General features: G+C 36.2%; 2 protein-coding genes across 6 annotated transcripts; both read left to right on the top strand.

Annotated features, from left to right (window-relative positions):
• Positions 1-242: 242 nt before the first annotated feature.
• On the top strand, positions 243-7,694 carry sycp3 (synaptonemal complex protein 3). 5 transcript variants are annotated; one of them, XM_051689765.1, is made up of 11 exons: positions 253-305; positions 408-445; positions 536-595; positions 722-892; positions 3,166-3,244; positions 3,343-3,377; positions 3,533-3,650; positions 3,759-3,858; positions 4,088-4,186; positions 4,284-4,388; positions 7,252-7,694. In XM_051689765.1, the coding sequence occupies exons 4-11, from the start codon at positions 760-762 to the stop codon at positions 7,303-7,305; spliced, it is 723 nt and encodes a 240-aa protein (XP_051545725.1). In that variant the 5' UTR covers positions 253-305; positions 408-445; positions 536-595; positions 722-759; the 3' UTR covers positions 7,306-7,694. The 5 variants fall into 5 exon arrangements, with proteins under 5 accessions (XP_051545727.1, XP_051545725.1, XP_051545724.1 ...); XM_051689764.1 differs by having other exon boundaries at positions 255-445; XM_051689766.1 differs by having other exon boundaries at positions 255-445; positions 536-637.
• Positions 7,695-10,297: 2,603 nt separating this feature from the next.
• Positions 10,298-16,909, top strand: si:ch211-59o9.10 (uncharacterized protein LOC561841 homolog). The gene is made up of 11 exons (XM_051689556.1): positions 10,298-10,421; positions 10,815-11,047; positions 11,196-11,244; positions 13,053-13,575; positions 13,977-14,128; positions 15,212-15,298; positions 15,424-15,547; positions 15,769-15,878; positions 15,976-16,094; positions 16,225-16,324; positions 16,426-16,909. Exons 2-11 carry the CDS (start codon positions 10,872-10,874, stop codon positions 16,483-16,485), a joined length of 1,500 nt encoding a protein of 499 aa, XP_051545516.1. The 5' UTR covers positions 10,298-10,421; positions 10,815-10,871; the 3' UTR covers positions 16,486-16,909.
• The last annotated feature ends 1,388 nt before the right edge of the window (positions 16,910-18,297 follow it).

Here is an 18,297-nt window from a genome sequence, read left to right as displayed (position 1 = left end):
ATTTGAGCTGTAAAGTTGTTTAAATCGTCATTTTAGGGTTTGTTGACAGTAACCCAGATTTTATTTTTATTTTATTTTTTTTTAAGAAAAGTCGAAATTATGTTTGTGGTAATCAACATAGTCACATATGCTGTTGATTGATCTTAAGTGGTACTCGACCTGGAATGTTCCTTAATCGTTTGCCTAAATAAGTGTCTCATTTGGTCAGCGCGAGAGATTCCCGCGGTAAATAATGATCTCGCGCGCAGGTTGAAAACAGCGGGAAAACTGCTTCAGAGACTCGCGCTGACAAAACGACGCCAAACGTAGGTTTCCGTTTGTAAAACGATTAACAAAGGTGTTTTCTTTTTAGTTGGCGTAGTAAATTGATATTAGTGTAAATAGTTTAAGTTTGTATCGTTTCATAGGCTGAAGTGATTGACGAGTGTGTACGTGAGATTGTCAGGTATGGTAAAGCGAATTCTCACAGGAAAATATATCTAATCTATTTTTAAAATACGTTTTAACTCGTGAATAAAACATCTGACTATATTAGGTACCGCGTCGATTCGAGGAGGCCCGTTTAAATGGTTTTCAAATACTTTTGCAATTGACGGTAAGCTGTCACAAATATATTTACTCTTGGTAATCTCTGATGGTAATAATCTCTTTTTCTCGATGATAAATCCTTTCTCTTTAACAGGTGGGTATTTGTTATTGACGTTTATCAATACTTTAACAGGTCAGGCTACCACCAAATATTCATTACACCGCAGGACTATGGCCACATCAGGGAGGAAACAGAACAAGAAGACCAAACACGCTGATAACTCTGCAGAACTCAGCGCGTTTGACTTCAAGACAGACGAGGAAAAGAAAGTACTAAGTGGATCTGACGATGATACAAGAGACGGTGTGTGTGTACATGTTTATCCTACACTGTGGGGACCAAATATAGTAAAACATGAGATCACCTACCTCGTGGGGCCCAGGCAGCGGTCCCCACGAGGGAAATGGCTTATTAAACATACTAAAAAATTTATTATTATTATTATTATTTTGTAATATATAATGCAAAAATGTTTCTGTGAAGGTTAGGTTTAGTGTTAGGGTTAGGGGATAGAAATTATCGTGAAATCGGTATAAAATCCATAAAATGCATGGAAGTCTATGGAGAGTCTCCACAATTATATAAAAACAAGTTTGTGTGTGTGTGTGTGTTGTCCCGAGGTACATTTATGGAATCAGATGGTAATTAGATGGCACTGAATAATTATCATATTTAAATACCATATTATTACCATGTACTTTTTTGTTAGTTTGGAGCCCCATTCGCTTCCATTGTAAATGCCTCACTGGAACACAGATTTTATTTTTTTTAAGAAAATAACCGCCTAGTTGAAATTATTTTTTGTGGTAATTAATTTTATGCCACATAGGCTGTCAATTGAGCTTAACTTGTATTGAACCAGGAATGTTCCTTTAAGCTCTAATAGCTCAGATTGAGTAATATTGAAATAATAAAAAAAAAAAAAATACAAGTGTTATATTTAGAGATGCACCAGTGTGACCTTTTTTGGCCAATACTGATACTGATTTTAACCAAAAACTATAGGCCAATACTGATATTTTGCCACATATTTCAGATTTAAATCATATTTTTACTTAGGAATTATGCTTTAAAAATTTACAAAGAGGTACAAAAGGTTTCTCACTGTTCTAGTGATAATTTCCATTGAATATGTATTGGATCTGATCCAAAAAATGTAAGAGAGCCACAATGAAAGATAAATAGAATATTAAAAAGATAAAGAAAATAACAAAATATGATTTTTTTTTTATTTTGTTCTTCTGCTGACAGAAGCCCTGACTGCAGACTATATTTTAAAACGCAGCCTTTTAAGGTTTAGTACAAGGTAGGGATGGGCGATACCACTTATTTTCTTTTCGATCCGATACCAAATACTTTAAAGCCAATATCACCGATATCGATACCAATACCGATACCTCTATTAAACTGAGTAACTTTATTATTACTTAAATTTTTATAAATATTTATGGGCCTAAACAGAAAATTATTAGGCTGCTTTGTTTACCCTTTAAAAATTATTAAGTATAAGCAACATATAAAACCTCAGAATTAACCATCGACATTATTATATGGTTACTATTACTAAAACCAATTTACCATATGGATACTACAGTAATGCTGTAGTAAAACCATGGTTAATTGTATCAAAACCTTGGTTACTGCCAAAAAGAAGAAGAAAAAAAACATGGTTACTACAGTCTTGGTTAATACAATATTACTACAGTAAATCCATGGGTAGTTTTCAAAAGGGTATCATTTATTAACAAGGATTAAAGATCATTACCCATGTTTTAACTACTCTGAATTTAAATAAACCTGTAAAAATGGTCACACTAGACCATTATAATACATGTTACGTCTAGGTTTGTCATTACTTAGTGTGAATAACTCCAGATGCTGTTTTTCTGTCATTACTTCAGGAAAGCACTGCTCCCTCTTTGAATGAGCATTATGACTGAAAGTGTGAACGCTGTCTGTGACTGCTAGTGTATTTTAGCATTTTTGTACGTCAAGATGAGCAGAAGAAAAAATAGTTCCTGTGCCATCGAACAGTTCGCTAATATAATTCTTTTTTTCCACTTCGAAGCTTGTGAGATGCATTAATATTCATGTAATCTAAATAATAAGATCACTTGTAAAAAATAAATAAATAAATAAAGAACAACTTCAGAATCAATATATTTATGTGAGATGTCAAAATCTGTTAGTTTCAAAGCATTTTAGATGGTTTCCATCATCATGTTACCTATAGGTATGTGCCGCTTTCACAACTGTCACGTCCGTTTATGGTGTTTTTTCCGGATTAATGTGAGAACGAGAAAGAATACAAATTAAATATTGCATGTTCTTAAGAGTGCCAAGCCTTCTGTATATTGTGGCTATTATTATTTCTGGATTGTGCATTTGAATTCAGAGTTTTTACAAAGTGTGTTACTTATTAATTACCGATATGATGATGGTTTTAATTTGATCAATAACTGACCGACAAATATCAGCAGCCGATACATCAGTGCATCCCTAGTTATATGACAAGGGAGCATTTATATGCTTTTTTTTTTTATTTTGCCCCTATAATTCTCATTTTGTTGCATTAGAAACTCCAATCATAGACAAACTGGCCAAGAAACGAGCTGCAGATACATTTGATGATGATGACCTAAGTGTAGGTGTGGGGTGAGTACTAAGACATTTATTCTTGGCCAGAGTTATAAAGCCCTTTCTCTGAAGAGAAAAATCACAAACATGTACTCATTTACTGTGCTTTATCCCAGAAATGAGGTTCAGTCAATGCTGGAAAGATTTGGTGGTAAGTGAAGTTTACTATGCATTGATGCCTCACCGATGTCACTTTGATAATATTGCCATGTATTCCTGTATTAAGGTCTTTAAATATTTGCTAGATGAATACAGCATTTCAAGAAAAAATGTTTTATGCTCAAAAACACATGATTGGCTGTTTAGCGGACATCAGCAAGGCCATGCAGAGTAAAAGGAAGCGCTTGGAGGCTCTTACTAAAAACTCTTTAAAGGGTAGCACTCAGAAACTAGAGCAGATGTGGAAAACCCAGCAGAATCAGAGGTAAATGAGCAGTGGCTCTTGCTCTCCATGTATGGAAAATGGCACGTCCTTCTTTATTCACTTCCACTCTGATGTTCAGAAACATAACATTTGATTGCCCTTTTGCAGGCAGAAGCTGACTCAAGAGTATTCCCAGCAGGTGTTCTCTGTACTTCAGCAATGGGAGACCGATGCTCAGAAATCTGAGGAACAGGAGGAGAAACTGAACGTGAGTGCTGGACATAAGATGAAAGACTACAGAATTAACAATTGACTTCAATGAGTTTTCCTCATTAAAATGTAGCCGAGAAGTTTAAAAGTTGTAACATATCATTTTCGGGCACATTACACTGAGTAGAATATAATGCAACCTTTTATGACATTGAGCAGCCATTTAGAGGTGTTTGACATAAATATCTCACTGTTTCTTTGAACTTTTATCATTCCTGTTTTTACAGAATTTGTTTCGCCAGCAGCAGAAGCTGCTCCAGCAGGCAAGGGTCGTGCAAAACCAAAAAATTAAAACAATCAAAGACCTGTATGAACAGTTTGTCAAGGTTAGAGATGCCATTATCAATTTAAGTACTTGGAATTGAAGCATGACCAACATTTTTTTTTTCATCTGACCAAATAAAATCTTCAATTTCTGTGCAGAACATGGAAGAGATGGAAAAAGGCCATGAAGCTTTCCTACAGGGCACTCAGCTGGAGCTTAAAAAGGAAATGGCCCTGCTGCAGAAGAAGATAATGATGGACACAGTAACCTATTTTCCATCCACTTTTCGAGCTGTTTTGTTATCGACAGTGAAAATGTGTAAAAAATATTTGCGAAATTTGCCGTCTTCTGCCTGTTTCCATTCAAATGGCTTTTTATCGATAAAAATGGTGTGCGTGATGACGTCATGCCTAAAAAAACACTTTGTCGCATACGTTTTTGTTTATCGCAAAATAAATCTGCCCTTAAGCTGTTTCCATACAGAAATGTGTGTTTATCGCTAATTGTGTACCTTTCGCCTCCCAGATGTCCCTAATATTTTTTTCTCCAAAGTCTTTGTAAAATGGGGAGAGTATTGAGACAATTCACTGAAATTAGCCAGCTTATTGTCATTTTAATTTCACAAATAAATGAAATTTATGAGGAATTGCAATCAAAAGGGAGCAGTTGCCCTTCTGATAGGACTGTAATATTGGTCCTGATGTTGCGCCTATCGCAGGTTGTCACCGGTTCCGACCCGAAAGCGAATCGTCATGGCCCTGTTCAAGCTGGCAACCTGCACCAAGTAGTGGAGGAAACTTTCTATCTTAGTATAAGGACCATCCATCGATGTGTATATGCTATGTGCACAGCTGTTAAAGAAAAATGTATGTGGTGTAATATCAGGGTTTACATATGATACATTCCTGATATTCAATAGGCTATTTTGAATAATCATCTAATCTAAAGCATTATCATCACAACTGCATTATGTCCCGCATATTTGTCCAGCAACTTTTAACGACCAACTGAACTTGATTGTCATCTGAAATCCGAGGTAAAGAGGGTTAGATTTAAAATATTTAAAAGTTTTAAAATGTTCAAAAGTGAAAAGTGAGCTCAGCATTGGACAAATAGTTCTGATAGTTTATAGTCTTGAAAAAAGTGTAGAACATTCTGAGAATGTCATTCAGACTTCTTCATCTACAGAACAGGGTAAGGCTAATTTAATTTGTGTAAAGAAAAGGCAATTATATAAGCCTAACAATATGATTTTTTCGTTTGGTAATTATTTTTTTTAATTTAATATTTTATTCATTTGGTAATTAATTTAATACAGGGCATTTTGCTGGCATTTTTTGAAAATTAAGCTAAACAATAATTGTATAGAATCGGGCTCTATGATAGTGCTTTTCTCCTAGTGTGTATTTTTTTTATTTTTTTTATTTAAAACATCTTTGTGCACAGAAATTATATGTTTTTTTGTATTGTGGGCTAATTCCGTGACTGCCGTCTATTATTGTGAATGGTGTGGAAAAGCAACTTTAATAAATAAGCGGATGGCTACCGCGATTAAAGTAATCGCAAACAGTAGCCATTCATTTGTTCTCCGTGCACTTGTCGATGACAGGTGCATGATACGAGATATTTGTGTTGGCACTCCTGAAAGTGTCATGACGCAGATCTGTTTGCAGCATTGGATCTGTGCAGGTATGCATTAAGACCAATCCATATCAGTGCGAGTAATTCTTCACATACAATAAATTGGCTTTCAAGGATATATACCTTGTTGTCATGATTAACACAGGCTAACGATTGGGGTAAATTGTGTCATGTGACACTATATTTTTGCGTTAATGCCAATTTTATCAACAAAAAGTGTTTCCAAACCAGTTTTTCGCAGCATTTGAAGTATCGACATGGTTAGGAGGATTACTTTTTAAATGTATTACTCTACAGATTACAGAATAAATGCTGTAAAATGTAATTTGTAACATATTCTGTTAGATTACTCAAGGTCAGTAATGTATTCTAAATACTTTGGATTACTTCTTCAGCACTGGTAGATTTTTTCACTTGTTTTGACTATAAAAACTCTGCCAGTACAGTAAGACAAAATACACATGTAAAAAAACATAAATATCTTATGCAGTGTTGTTTCTAAAACAAGATCAAGTTGATCTTGTTTAAAGGATTTTTAGATATTTTAACAGGAAAACAATTATCATCAAGAATATGATTTTTGCCCTAATATCAAAGGTCTTACTAGAAAATAAATTATGATCCAACGTGAATTTTCTTGATAAAAAAATATGATCGTGCCTGATAACGTGCATGTAAAATGGCTAGAAATAGCATTTTAGCTTAGCGTAAAGCTGACCATTTACACAAGGATTATTTCTATTTCATCTACTCCAAACTTACTTCAAACTTACTTCTCTGTCTGCTTGTATGAATGTAACACATCATAAGAAAGTGTTTCACCGCTGTTCAAATGTACTTTGGATCACATCATTTATATGTATAAATGTTTTCCATCTGAAAGGACTAAATATTAAATGAAACAAATGACAATAAATGCAAAGTAATCTCTTCAGTAATCAAAATACTCTTTGAATGTAACTGTATTCTAATTACCACTGATTTAAATTGTAACTGTAGTGGAATACAATTACTTATATTTTGTATTTTAAATACTTAATCCTGTTACATGTATTCCGTTACTCCCCAACCCTGAGTATCGACATAGATTTTATGTGCTAGAGTTAAACAGAAAAATATTATGTCAACATTTGTGAAATTGTAGCAATAATTTGCGTTTCCATCAGCTATATCGGTACATTTTTTTATGCACTACGCCTTTTGTCGCAAAAAAGCTCTTGGATGGAAACATAGTGAGTGCATTTACAAAGGAGATTTCACACCACCACAAATAGGTTTCTTCTGGATGTCTTTCAATGTAACATATGGTGTAATCTTCATTGTCTTGTAAAGCTTTTTAATTGAAAAGGTATTGTGAGCCTATTAATAAGAAGATTGCTCTTGGTTTTGTTATTGGGCCTCACTTTTGAAACACAAGCAACAATTTGCATATGCAGGGATTTATGAATGATTTACACAGTAATTGTTATTATTTTATTTTTTCAGCAACAACAGGAGATGGCCACTGTTCGGAAGTCCCTTCATTCCATGCTCTTCTGAAAATGTTTTTCCATTCTTATGTTACCATTACATGTTACAGGTGTTGTGGATGATTTAAGCCGTTCAAAATGTTATCTGATATATATATATTTTTTTTAAGTTAATATGACTCAGCTATCTCTATACTGAGTTTCTTTTGCATCAGTTTGTTAATTTAAATCAATAATTGTCCTGTTGTATTATATACATTTTTTATTGAAGTAGATGCTACTGTTTTCTCTTTTTCTTTTTTCATTCTAATGCAAATTCCAGTTTCAACCTGATGCTCCAATCTAAGAAATTCCCTATTATTACAGTTTAACCCTAAGAAAGGCAATAATATAAATATACCCCAGAAAATGTTTTTGTATTTTTTCCAACACATTACAACCCAAATAAAAAAGTCCATGTTTTTCTTCAAGGTATTGCTTTTGTTTTGTTTTTTTAATTTTATAGCTTGTAGAAATCATTAAAATAACATTGAAAAAATAAGAACATTTGCCTCAAGGTCAGCTTTCTCAAAACATGCTCCCATGCTACTTATTGATAAAGATTGTAAGTTGATCCCAGTGTTTTTATACAAAGTTACATAACCTCAGTATTTGCCTTCACAAAATATGACACTCACTTATAACTCCTTTCCCCAGCTTCAAGAATGCTGAAAATAGCAATTGAACGGTCAATTTGAAAAAGACTGAATTGATAGGCCTCACACATTTCTTGTTAAGTGTCTTTGATTTTAAAAGAATATTTAAATCGATCTAAGATATATTTTTGATGTGAGTAATATGAGACAATTTCCTCAAATGAAAAGGAAGAAAGATGTTTTGGGTCATTTAAAGGGATAGTTGGGATGAAAATTTCCTCATTTTTTTCTGTCATTTACTCACTTTGAAGCCATCCCAGATGTGTATGACTTTCTGTCTTCTACTGACCACTGACTAGACCTTTGAAGCTCCAAAACTCACATAAAGGCAGCATAAAAGTAATCCATACAATGAGTGGTTTAATATATGTCTTCTGAAGCAATGCAATCACTTTGGGTGAGAAACGGATCAATATTTCAATACATTTTTAGAAGGTTTTCAGAAAGTGAAAAATGGAGATTTGTAGTAAAAAAGGACTGAAATACTGATCTGTTTCTCACCCACACTTACAGGTGCATCTCAATAAATTAGAATGTCGTGGGAAAGTTCATTTATTTCAGTAATTCAACTCAAATTGTGAAACTCGTGTATTAAATAAATTCAATGCACACAGACTGAAGTAGTTTAAGTCTTTGGTTCTTTTAATTGTGATGATTTTGGCTCACATTTAACAAAAACCCACCAATTCACTATCTCAAAAAAATTAGAATATGGTGACATGCCAATCAGCTAATCAGCTCAAAACACCAGCAAAGGTTTCCTGAGCCTTCAAAATGGTCTCTCAGTTTGGTTCACTAGGCTACACAATCATGGGGAAGACTGCTGATCTGACAGTTGTCCAGAAGACAATCATTGACACCCTTCACAAGAAGGGTAAGCCACAAACATTCATTGCCAAAGAAGCTGGCTGTTCACAGAGTGCTGTATCCAAGCATGTTAACAGAAAGTTGAGTGGAAGGAAAAAGTGTGGAAGAAAAAGATGCACAACCAACCGAGAGAACCGCAGCCTTATGAGGATTGTCAAGCAAAATCGATTCAAGAATTTGGGTGAACTTCACAAGAAATGGACTGAGGCTGGGGTCAAGGCATCAAGAGCCACCACACACAGACCTGTCAAGGAATTTGGCTACAGTTGTCGTATTCCTCTTGTTAAGCCACTCCTGAACCACAGACAATGTCAGAGGCGTCTTACCTGGGCTAACGAGAAGAAGAACTGGACTGTTGCCCAGTGGTCCAAAGTCCTCTTTTCAGATGAGAGCAAGTTTTGTATTTCATTTGGAAACCAAGGTCCTAGAGTCTGGAGGAAGGGTGGAGAAGCTCATAGCCCAAGTTGCTTGAAGTCCAGTGTTAAGTTTCCACAGTCTGTGATGATTTGGGGTGCAATGTCATCTGCTGGTGTTGGTCCATTGTGTTTTTTGAAAACCAAAGTCACTGCACCCGTTTACCAAGAAATTTTGGAGCACTTCATGTTTCCTTCTGCTGACCAGCTTTTTAAAGATGCTGATTTCATTTTCCAGCAGGATTTGGCACCTGCCCACACTGCCAAAAGCACCAAAAGTTGGTTAAATGACCATGGTGTTGGTGTGCTTGACTGGCCAGCAAACTCACCAGACCTGAACCCCATAGAGAATCTGTGGGGTATTGTCAAGAGGAAAATGAGAAACAAGAGACTAAAAAATGCAGATGAGCTGAAGGCCACTGTCAAAGAAACCTGGGCTTCCATACCACCTCAGCAGTGCCACAAACTGATCACCTCCATGCCACGCCGAATTGAGGCAGTAATTAAAGCAAAAGGAGTCCCTACCAAGTATTGAGTACATATACAGTAAATGAACATACTTTCCTGAAGGCCAACAATTCACTAAAAATGTTTTTTTTTTATTGGTCTTATGATGTATTCTAATTTTTCTGAGATAGTGAATTGGTGGGTTTTTGTTAAATGTGAGCCAAAATCATCACAATTAAAAGAACCAAAGACTTAAACTACTTCAGTCTGTGTGCATTGAATTTATTTAATACACGAGTTTCACAATTTGAGTTGAATTACTGAAATAAATGAACTTTCCCACGACATTCTAATTTATTGAGATGCACCTGTATATCACTTCTGAAGACATGAATTTAACTGGAGTCATGTGGATTACTTTTATGTGGACTTCATGTGAGTTTTGGAGCTTGAAAAATCTGTTCACCACTGTATGGACCTACAGAGCTGAAATATTCTTCTAAAAATCTTTATTTGTGTTCAGCAGAAGAAAGAAAGTCATAGACATCTGGGATGGCATGAGGGTGAGTAAATGATGAGAACATTTAGATCTTTGGGTGAACTATCCCTTTAAATATATGGCAAACGAACCATGTGCCGGAAGTGACATAACCGGAATAAACTGAAAGCTCTATGGCGGTGTTTTCCAGAGTGATTTCAGTCATCGCTAATGCGGTATCTAAGCGAAATAAATGCGTTTTACGTTTTTATATTGTGGCAAGATGGTAAGTAAAAGAAATGTATTTTCATTTCATTAAAAAACTGCGCTCTGGCGAAGATTTGTGTTAAACTCTGTTCTTAAAACGATCTTAATGTAATGTGGCTTGCTAACCGGTCACCAATTTCTCTTATTCAACGTTCAATCCAACATTTCACAGATCGGTTAAACACTTCAATAATTTTATTATTGTACCAACACCATATTGATAACGATTGTATGTCAACAAATATTATAAAAACAGTTTCACTACCGAAAAACTAAAATATAAAATATTTGGATTGCTATTTTTTAAAAAGGTAGCATATAACTATTAAGCCTCCTAACTCATGGTTTTTGTGGGTTTATAAAGGCTTTTATGTATCTATAATGCTTATGTTTCTCTTTCTACATTTATCAGCACATCAGCTGTCAACTGTAGCCAAAGGACGAATTCATTAAGCTATAATCAGAAGTGATGGATCACGTACAGGAGAACTCAGAGCCGAGCAGTCCTCTTTACCGTCCCTGGATGGAGCCAGACACTCCAGACTCCCTCAACAACGCCTGTTTGTTGAATGACAGCGATTTTCTTTTGGAAGACCCTGGGCTTTCTCATGAATTGTCCTCCACTATCATCCCAGAAACCCCTAGGTATCATTTCTGATATATAAAATATATTGTGGAGATGTTTGTTATAAGCAGGAACTTGTTTTTGACACGCAATAGATTTTATCACTGTGCATTGTTAACTTTTTCACATTAATGGCCGCAATGACAAGTATCTAGCTTTCCTTTTCAGTCCCATGACTCAAAGAAGAAAATGGCATTCCCCAAAAGATGATGACGTGGTAAGAGAAAAGGGTTGGCATACTACCATACTACTCTTACTATTTCTGTAGTTTGCATAATGTGTACTTACTGTGCACAGTACGCACATTTTCTGTATGATTAGCTTATATTCCAGTTTGACGAATAAACAAAGTAATATCAGTTGCAATTTTTAACATCTACTTTTTGACTAATTTTTCAATCGGACTAACAGAGTTTTACACAAAATTGGAAATAAACTGCAGAATAACTGAATAATAACGGCGGCACTCACTGAATTAAACATGCAACTCAATGAGATCAAGTGACAACAATGTGGAATACTGCAGTTTTAAATATTTATTGTTGCATAATACTGCAATAGTGTTTCACATACCATTTAAAAAAAAATATGGGAGGTAGGGGTGGGTAAATATATAGATTTTCTGATGCATTTGAACGATCTCGATATCAATTCTTAAATCCCAAGATCAATGCAGCAACCCTCCACTACAATGAGGAAATCACTCGCATTTACAACCAAATTTCACGCTATGCAACTAAAATGTATTTATATCGCAACTAGCTGGTAAGTGTTTACATTTCACTCACCAGTAATTGTATAGTATTATGGAGTATTCAGAAGCGAGATCCTTGAACTGCGTGATGAGAGTAAAAGTTGTGTCCAAAGACGAGATCCACGACACCCATTTGTCATTAAATAATGTCTCTTTTAATACCCTTTCTGTTCTCTGCAGTCAGTTGTTGATCAAAAATGACAAAAAATAACATTTTAATTCTAATAATGCATGCCACAGGTTAGATAAAGTTATCAGAGTCTCTCTCGTTAACATGCATTCATCTACAGATGCTGTTTACAGAACTGCCGGTTTTGTTAAAGAGACAGTACCGGTTTTAGCACGTTCTCAACAAATCAATGTAAATACTTGCAAATCGTATCAATTATGCAATTAAACGATACACACGCAACAGAAAATTATATATTAAATATAATATCTTATTTATTGATTAAATACTTGTATTTGTTCATTTTTAAGAAGGCAAAATATGACCAAAATGATCTAATTTTCATAATGTACCTAGTTAAAAGGTCCCATGTATAATTTCTTTTTTCTCCCCAATTTGGAATGCCCAATTCCCAATGCGCTCTAAGTCCTTGTGGTGGCGTAGTGACTCGCCTCATTCCGGGTGGCGGAGGACGAATCTCAGTTGCATCTGAGACCGTCAGTCCGCGCATCTTATCACGTGGCTTGTTGAGAGAGCGCGTGTGGAGGCTTCATGCCATTCTCCACGGCATCCACGCTTAACTCACCACGCGCCCCACCGAGAGCGAGAACCACATTATAGCGACCATGAGGAGGTTTACCCCATGTGACTCTACCCTCCCTAGCAACCGGGCCAATTTGGTTGCTTAGGAGACCTGGCTGAATTCTCTCAGCACACCCTGGATTCGAACTTGTGACTCCAGGGGAGGTAGTCAGCGTCTTTACTCACTGAGCTACTAAGGCCCCCCTGGTCCCCTGTATAATTAACAGCATTAGCTGGGAGATAATTTCTGTCAAATGTAAGCAAAAGGGAATTTATAACTGAAATATACCCATATGAATCAATATCGAATTGAAAGCGGAATCGAATCAAGAGCTTGTGAATCGGAAGCGAATTGGGAAATCTGTATCAATACCCAACCCTAATGGGAGGCAGTAATACAGTAAGCAGTATGCTAATATTCCATTCCGGAAATATCCAAGCTCTGAAATTATATTCATAAATGTTGTTATGCTTAGTGCCACATGAAAACAAATTCTCACCATGTTGTCCTTATTTGTAGGCTACATCGTTTCATTCAGATGGTAGAAAATGGGAAAGACGAGAAAATGTTCCAGGATACCTCAGTACGCCTCCAAGCTCCCAAAGAACAATCAAGCGACGTAAACTGGAGGATTCAAATGCAGGCACAGCAGTCCATGGAAACTCCACCGTTACACCAGAAGTGAATGGATTTGTAACTGCCTCATCTCTTTTACCATCTCATTTTACATGGCTAGAGTCTCCACGCCCAGCAACCTCCTCGGCTTCCCATCCTCCCGCTTCTTCCAAACCCTCTTCTTCTGCTGGGTCTTCAGCATGTGCACTGGATCCAATTAGTGATCAGACATGTTTAAATGAGCTTTTAGGAATGGGTCGCACCTCTAAGCAGAAGACGATTAGCACCAGCAATGGAAGGGAACAGAGATCCAAAAAGACTATCTATAGCATGAATCGATCTAGAGCCTCTATAACTACATCAGCGGAGTCAAAGACAGACTTCCCTTTACTTGCCATAGAGGAACATAATTTACAGCATGATGCAGGTATGTATCACCTAATGAGTATAGTGGTAGCACCATAATGAGAGAGCGAGATAAATGACATTTCTTTACTCGAGAGGTTGTAATTTGCTTCAAAGTTATTTGGTTGTCCATACAGTTTATATAATAAAATAGTCTCACTTCGTTTTCTCTGAATCCGAGCATAGTTGAGCCAAACCAGTCTGTCTTAGGACAGATTTCTAGGGCACGATATCAGTCGGTCATAATTGTGTAATTGCTACGTTTGCTCATTTGTTGTGACGTCATAATGGTTGTGCTGTGCATTGCACTCAATCAGCATTTGCAGTTTATTTTCATACACAGGTTTAAAGATCAGGATTTTGCTAATACATTTTTACTCCTTTATGAACCTTTGTTTGTTTATTTGGTGATCACACCCACAGCGGAGAGAATACGAGGACCAGTAAATACGTCCATATGTCAGATACCAGAAGATGTTGTCATCATAGAGGATGACGCTGATGATATTGCAGGTGATGTTATGGTCCGTTCAGTTCAGATGGCTGAGGATGAGGCATACGCCAGAAGCCTTCAGGTAGGACTTGTTTTCCTAGTACCTTTCAAGAAACATGGAAAGGTTGAGCACATACATGCATGTAGGGATCGGAATTGTATGATGAATATAATGATTCTGGCTCTGATTCCTCATAATGCTTTAATGGCTCCAGCAATGATTCTTTTAGTACTTTTGAGAAATAAATATTTGGAAACAAGAAATGCAGTTCTTATTGGATTTACTGCCCACAGCAGTGTGTTACCAAATTATGATCATTTCATTTTAACAGAACAGATTCTTGCAAGTGATGTGTTTACACAGACATTTTGATAAAGATATTTTGAACCCACTATACTAGGCGTCTTTAACTACTATATACTTCAGCATTATTTTTGCTCATTCTTAGGGTTAGGGATTTAAAGAGCACCTATTATGGTTTTTCAAATATTACCTTTCATGTAGTGTGTTATATAGCTGTTTGTGAATGTAAAAAAGTCTGCAAAGTTTCAAAAATCAAAGTGCACGACAAATGGAGTTATTGACTCCCAAAAGAAAGAACCGATTCTGAACACCTGAAACGAGTCTTTAGTAATTCCAGACTTACTTCCTGTACTCACCTACGTAATTTGGTAACAAAAAACCCGCCTCTGGTCTTTATTGGCTGCTTTCGAACAACTTTGACCCGCCCTCAAACGCTACACTAAGCGGTAGACCAATCACAACAGACTGGGACATCTGACCAATCAGAGCAGAGTAGGCAGTTTAGTTTAGAATTCAGTTTAGAATGAATCCTTTAGAACGGATCATTGAACGAGACATTTTTGACACTGGGAAAAAAAGGTAATGCTGCAGTTTAAATTATGAGCAAATTAAAGTGTTTTTTGACCTTGGATGCATGTAAATCAATTGTATGAGACCTTTAAAACAAAATTAGGCATGTTTAAAAACCATAATAGCTGCTCTTTAAACAAACCCCCAACCCTAAGTATTATACTTGGGCACGTAACTTATCCTGCACTGTTTTTGCTGAGAACTTGAATGATACCTGAAATCATGCGACTTGTTGAGCAGCAGTGTGCTATTATCTTCTAAATTCAACTGAGTTACCCTTTGTGTATGCAGGAACAATTTGATATAGAGGAGCAAATGGAGCAGGAGCAGCGGAGGCAACAGTCCAGATCACCAAGTAGAAATAACACCAACCAAATGGTCAGTTGAGTTGTTTGCGGTATTCTTATTGCTAGTTTTCTTTAGAGAATTGAAGCATGATTGTGTGATGATAATTTTTGTGGAATTTCAGGAAGAAAGTGATTTGTTTTATACACTTCCTGCAGGTTGATCCTTATGTTGGCTTGGGTTGGATCTCTCCCTGGGCCTCAATGATCAACTCGGCATCATTCTCACATGGAGCCTCTGGGTTTTCAGAGCTGCAGCAGCTCATGTTTGGAGAGCAACCCCGTAAGTCATCTCTAATTGTCACATATAATCCAAATATATCAGCTCGGATTGAAAAATCACTTGATTCTGTCCCGATTATGTAATTTGCCAGTATCCCATCCTTTTTGACCCATGATTTTCCATTACAAAATGTTAATTGTCCACTGTTAAAAATTCAACAGTGATCGTTTAAATGTCATTACCGTGTTATTGCCCCTGATTGTAATTATTTCATTGGACAGGAAGACAACAGGTACACCGTCAGACTGGCAGAACTCGTAATTCACGTCGCCGCCAACCTTCTCACTTGCATATGGACATGTTTGATGACTCGCAGGGAAATAATTACGAGGTTTTAATTATGAATGCCAGTTATGCTAGTTGAAAGTAATAATATGCCTGTCTTTCGCAACATGTGTTTTCTCAACATTTCTCTTTTGGTTTTAAAGGCTCTTTTAGCGTTTGAGGAGCAACAAGGTGCTGTAGCCAAAAACACTCTGAGCAAGGCAGAGATCGAAAGGCTGCCCACAAAAGCGTATGATCCTTCACACAGTGCAGGAAAGACAGAGTAAGTCAAAGAACAGAATGCCAGGATTACCATACTATAATGTTTCAATCTTAAACAGCATTCAGCTGTATTTCTTTTAAACTGTTGTCCATAGAAGGGAAGTTTTGATGGCCTTTTTGTCTCTTCGCAGCTGTCAGATCTGTTTCAGTGAGTACAAAGCAGGCGAGCGGCTCCGAATGCTTCCGTGTCTCCATGACTACCACGTGAAGTGCATTGACCGCTGGTTAAAGGTGTGGATCATTTTGAAAACACAATACCATAATTCATTTTACAATCACAGTATTTTGCTAAATGTACAATCCTACCATCCTGTCTTGTGTTCTGCTCACAGGAGAATGCCACCTGCCCCATCTGCAGAGCAGATATATCAAAATGTGGAGGTTTTTCTTAAGAACGCACAAGTTCAGGACTCCTCAGAGCTACCTCAGAGCTGGTCATGTGATCCCTATCTGAATTTTAATGTTACTGTGAAGTCTTACTTGGAGTATTGTTAAACACTTTTAAATGTATAACATGCTGGTTCAAACATTAAACAAGTCACTGCCAAGAAGCTGATTTATTATTTAGAAAGATCCTTTTAAAACACATCAGACACAGCAATATTGTATCACACCAGTAGCAATGAACTTGTTAAAAGGCATAGTTCACCTAAAAAAATAGATTTTGTCATCACTTACTCACCCTCATGTTTTTCCAAACTCATTTGACTTTCTTTGACGTCATGAGGCTGAATAAATGACTAAATAATTTTCATTTTTTGGGTGAATTAACCCTTTAAAATAGTTAGCAACAGTAAAACTTGCATTTTGTTCTGATTTTCAAATAAATTCAATTTCTAAAAATCTGCTTGTCTATTTTCTTAAAGCACCATTCTTTGACAATAATGTTGTAAAAAATATTATATTTTATGTTATCATTTAAAGGGATAGTTCACCCCAAAATGAAAATTCTCTCAGCACTTACCCTTCATTCCATCCCATACGTTTATGACTTTCTTCTGCAAAACACAAACGGAAGATTTTTTTGAAGAATATATATTTTTAACAATATCTCAGCTCTGTAGGTCCTTTTCAATGCAAGTGAATGGTGACTAGAACTTTAAAGCTCTAAAAATCACAAAGGCAGCATAAAAGTAATCCATGTCATAAAAGACTCCAGTGGTTTAATCCATGTCTTCTGAAACAATGCAACCACTTTGGGAGAGAAACTGATCAATATTGAAAGTATTTTTTACTATAAATCTCCACTTTCACATTTTGTAGTAAAAAAAAAAAAAAGGACATGAATTTTGTTTCTCAACCACACCTATCATATCGCTTCTGAACACATTGATTTAACCACTGGAGTCTTTTGGATTACTTTTATGCTGACTTTGTGCTTTTTGGAGCTTCAAAGTTCTGGCCACCATTCACTTGCATTGTATGGACTTACAGAGCTGAAATATTCTAAAAATCTTTGTGTTCAGCAGAGGAAAGAAGGTAAAATACATCTGGGATGGCATGAGTGAATTTTTGGGTGCACTATCCCTTTAAATAGACTGATTTCCCCTTATACTACAATAGATTTTACATTCGTGAAGTTATTGCATAGAAATGTAAAGATATCTTTAGGGTTCACAGCTTCTTTACCACCACTTTTAACCTGTTGTTAAAGGAAATTACAGGCAAAGCATTACAAAGTGATTTTATTCAGCAATCACTCGTAGGTAATACAGCACTTCCAGCTCTTTCACCACAAATTCTCCTCAGCTGATGAGTTCTTTGATCTTCTCTGGGTCTCGCACATCCTTATTCTTGGCAAAAGCGGCCCTCAGTCTGTCTCTGAAATATTCTGCGCCTTTTGGGTACTCACGTTCAAGAAAAAGCAACCTGAAAGAAAGGATTATGATTTTGTACTGCCTAGCCCTAGAGTCACAGATGTGTGAAGCATGGAATTTTAATATGGCATACTTTAATGTGTTATTCTGACAATATCATAATTGAAAATTGTGACTGAATAGTATAATAACAGTATAGACTGAGACTAACATACTGCCTGCCCTTTTTCCGTATTTCACGGAAAAAAGAAAGTCAAACGGGTTTGGAGCAACATGAGAGTGAGTAAATAATGACAAAATGATCATTTTTGAGTGAACTATACCTTTAAGCACCCTACAATATAATTTAGCAATTGTTTGTGTTATTTCCATTTAGAGGTCTCTTCT

Source organism: Myxocyprinus asiaticus, chromosome 46 (genome assembly GCF_019703515.2).
Source record: "Myxocyprinus asiaticus isolate MX2 ecotype Aquarium Trade chromosome 46, UBuf_Myxa_2, whole genome shotgun sequence".
Classification (NCBI taxonomy): Eukaryota; Metazoa; Chordata; class Actinopteri; order Cypriniformes; family Catostomidae; genus Myxocyprinus; species Myxocyprinus asiaticus.
Note: the sequence above shows the minus strand (reverse complement) of the source record. Positions and strands in the feature narration are given on the sequence as shown.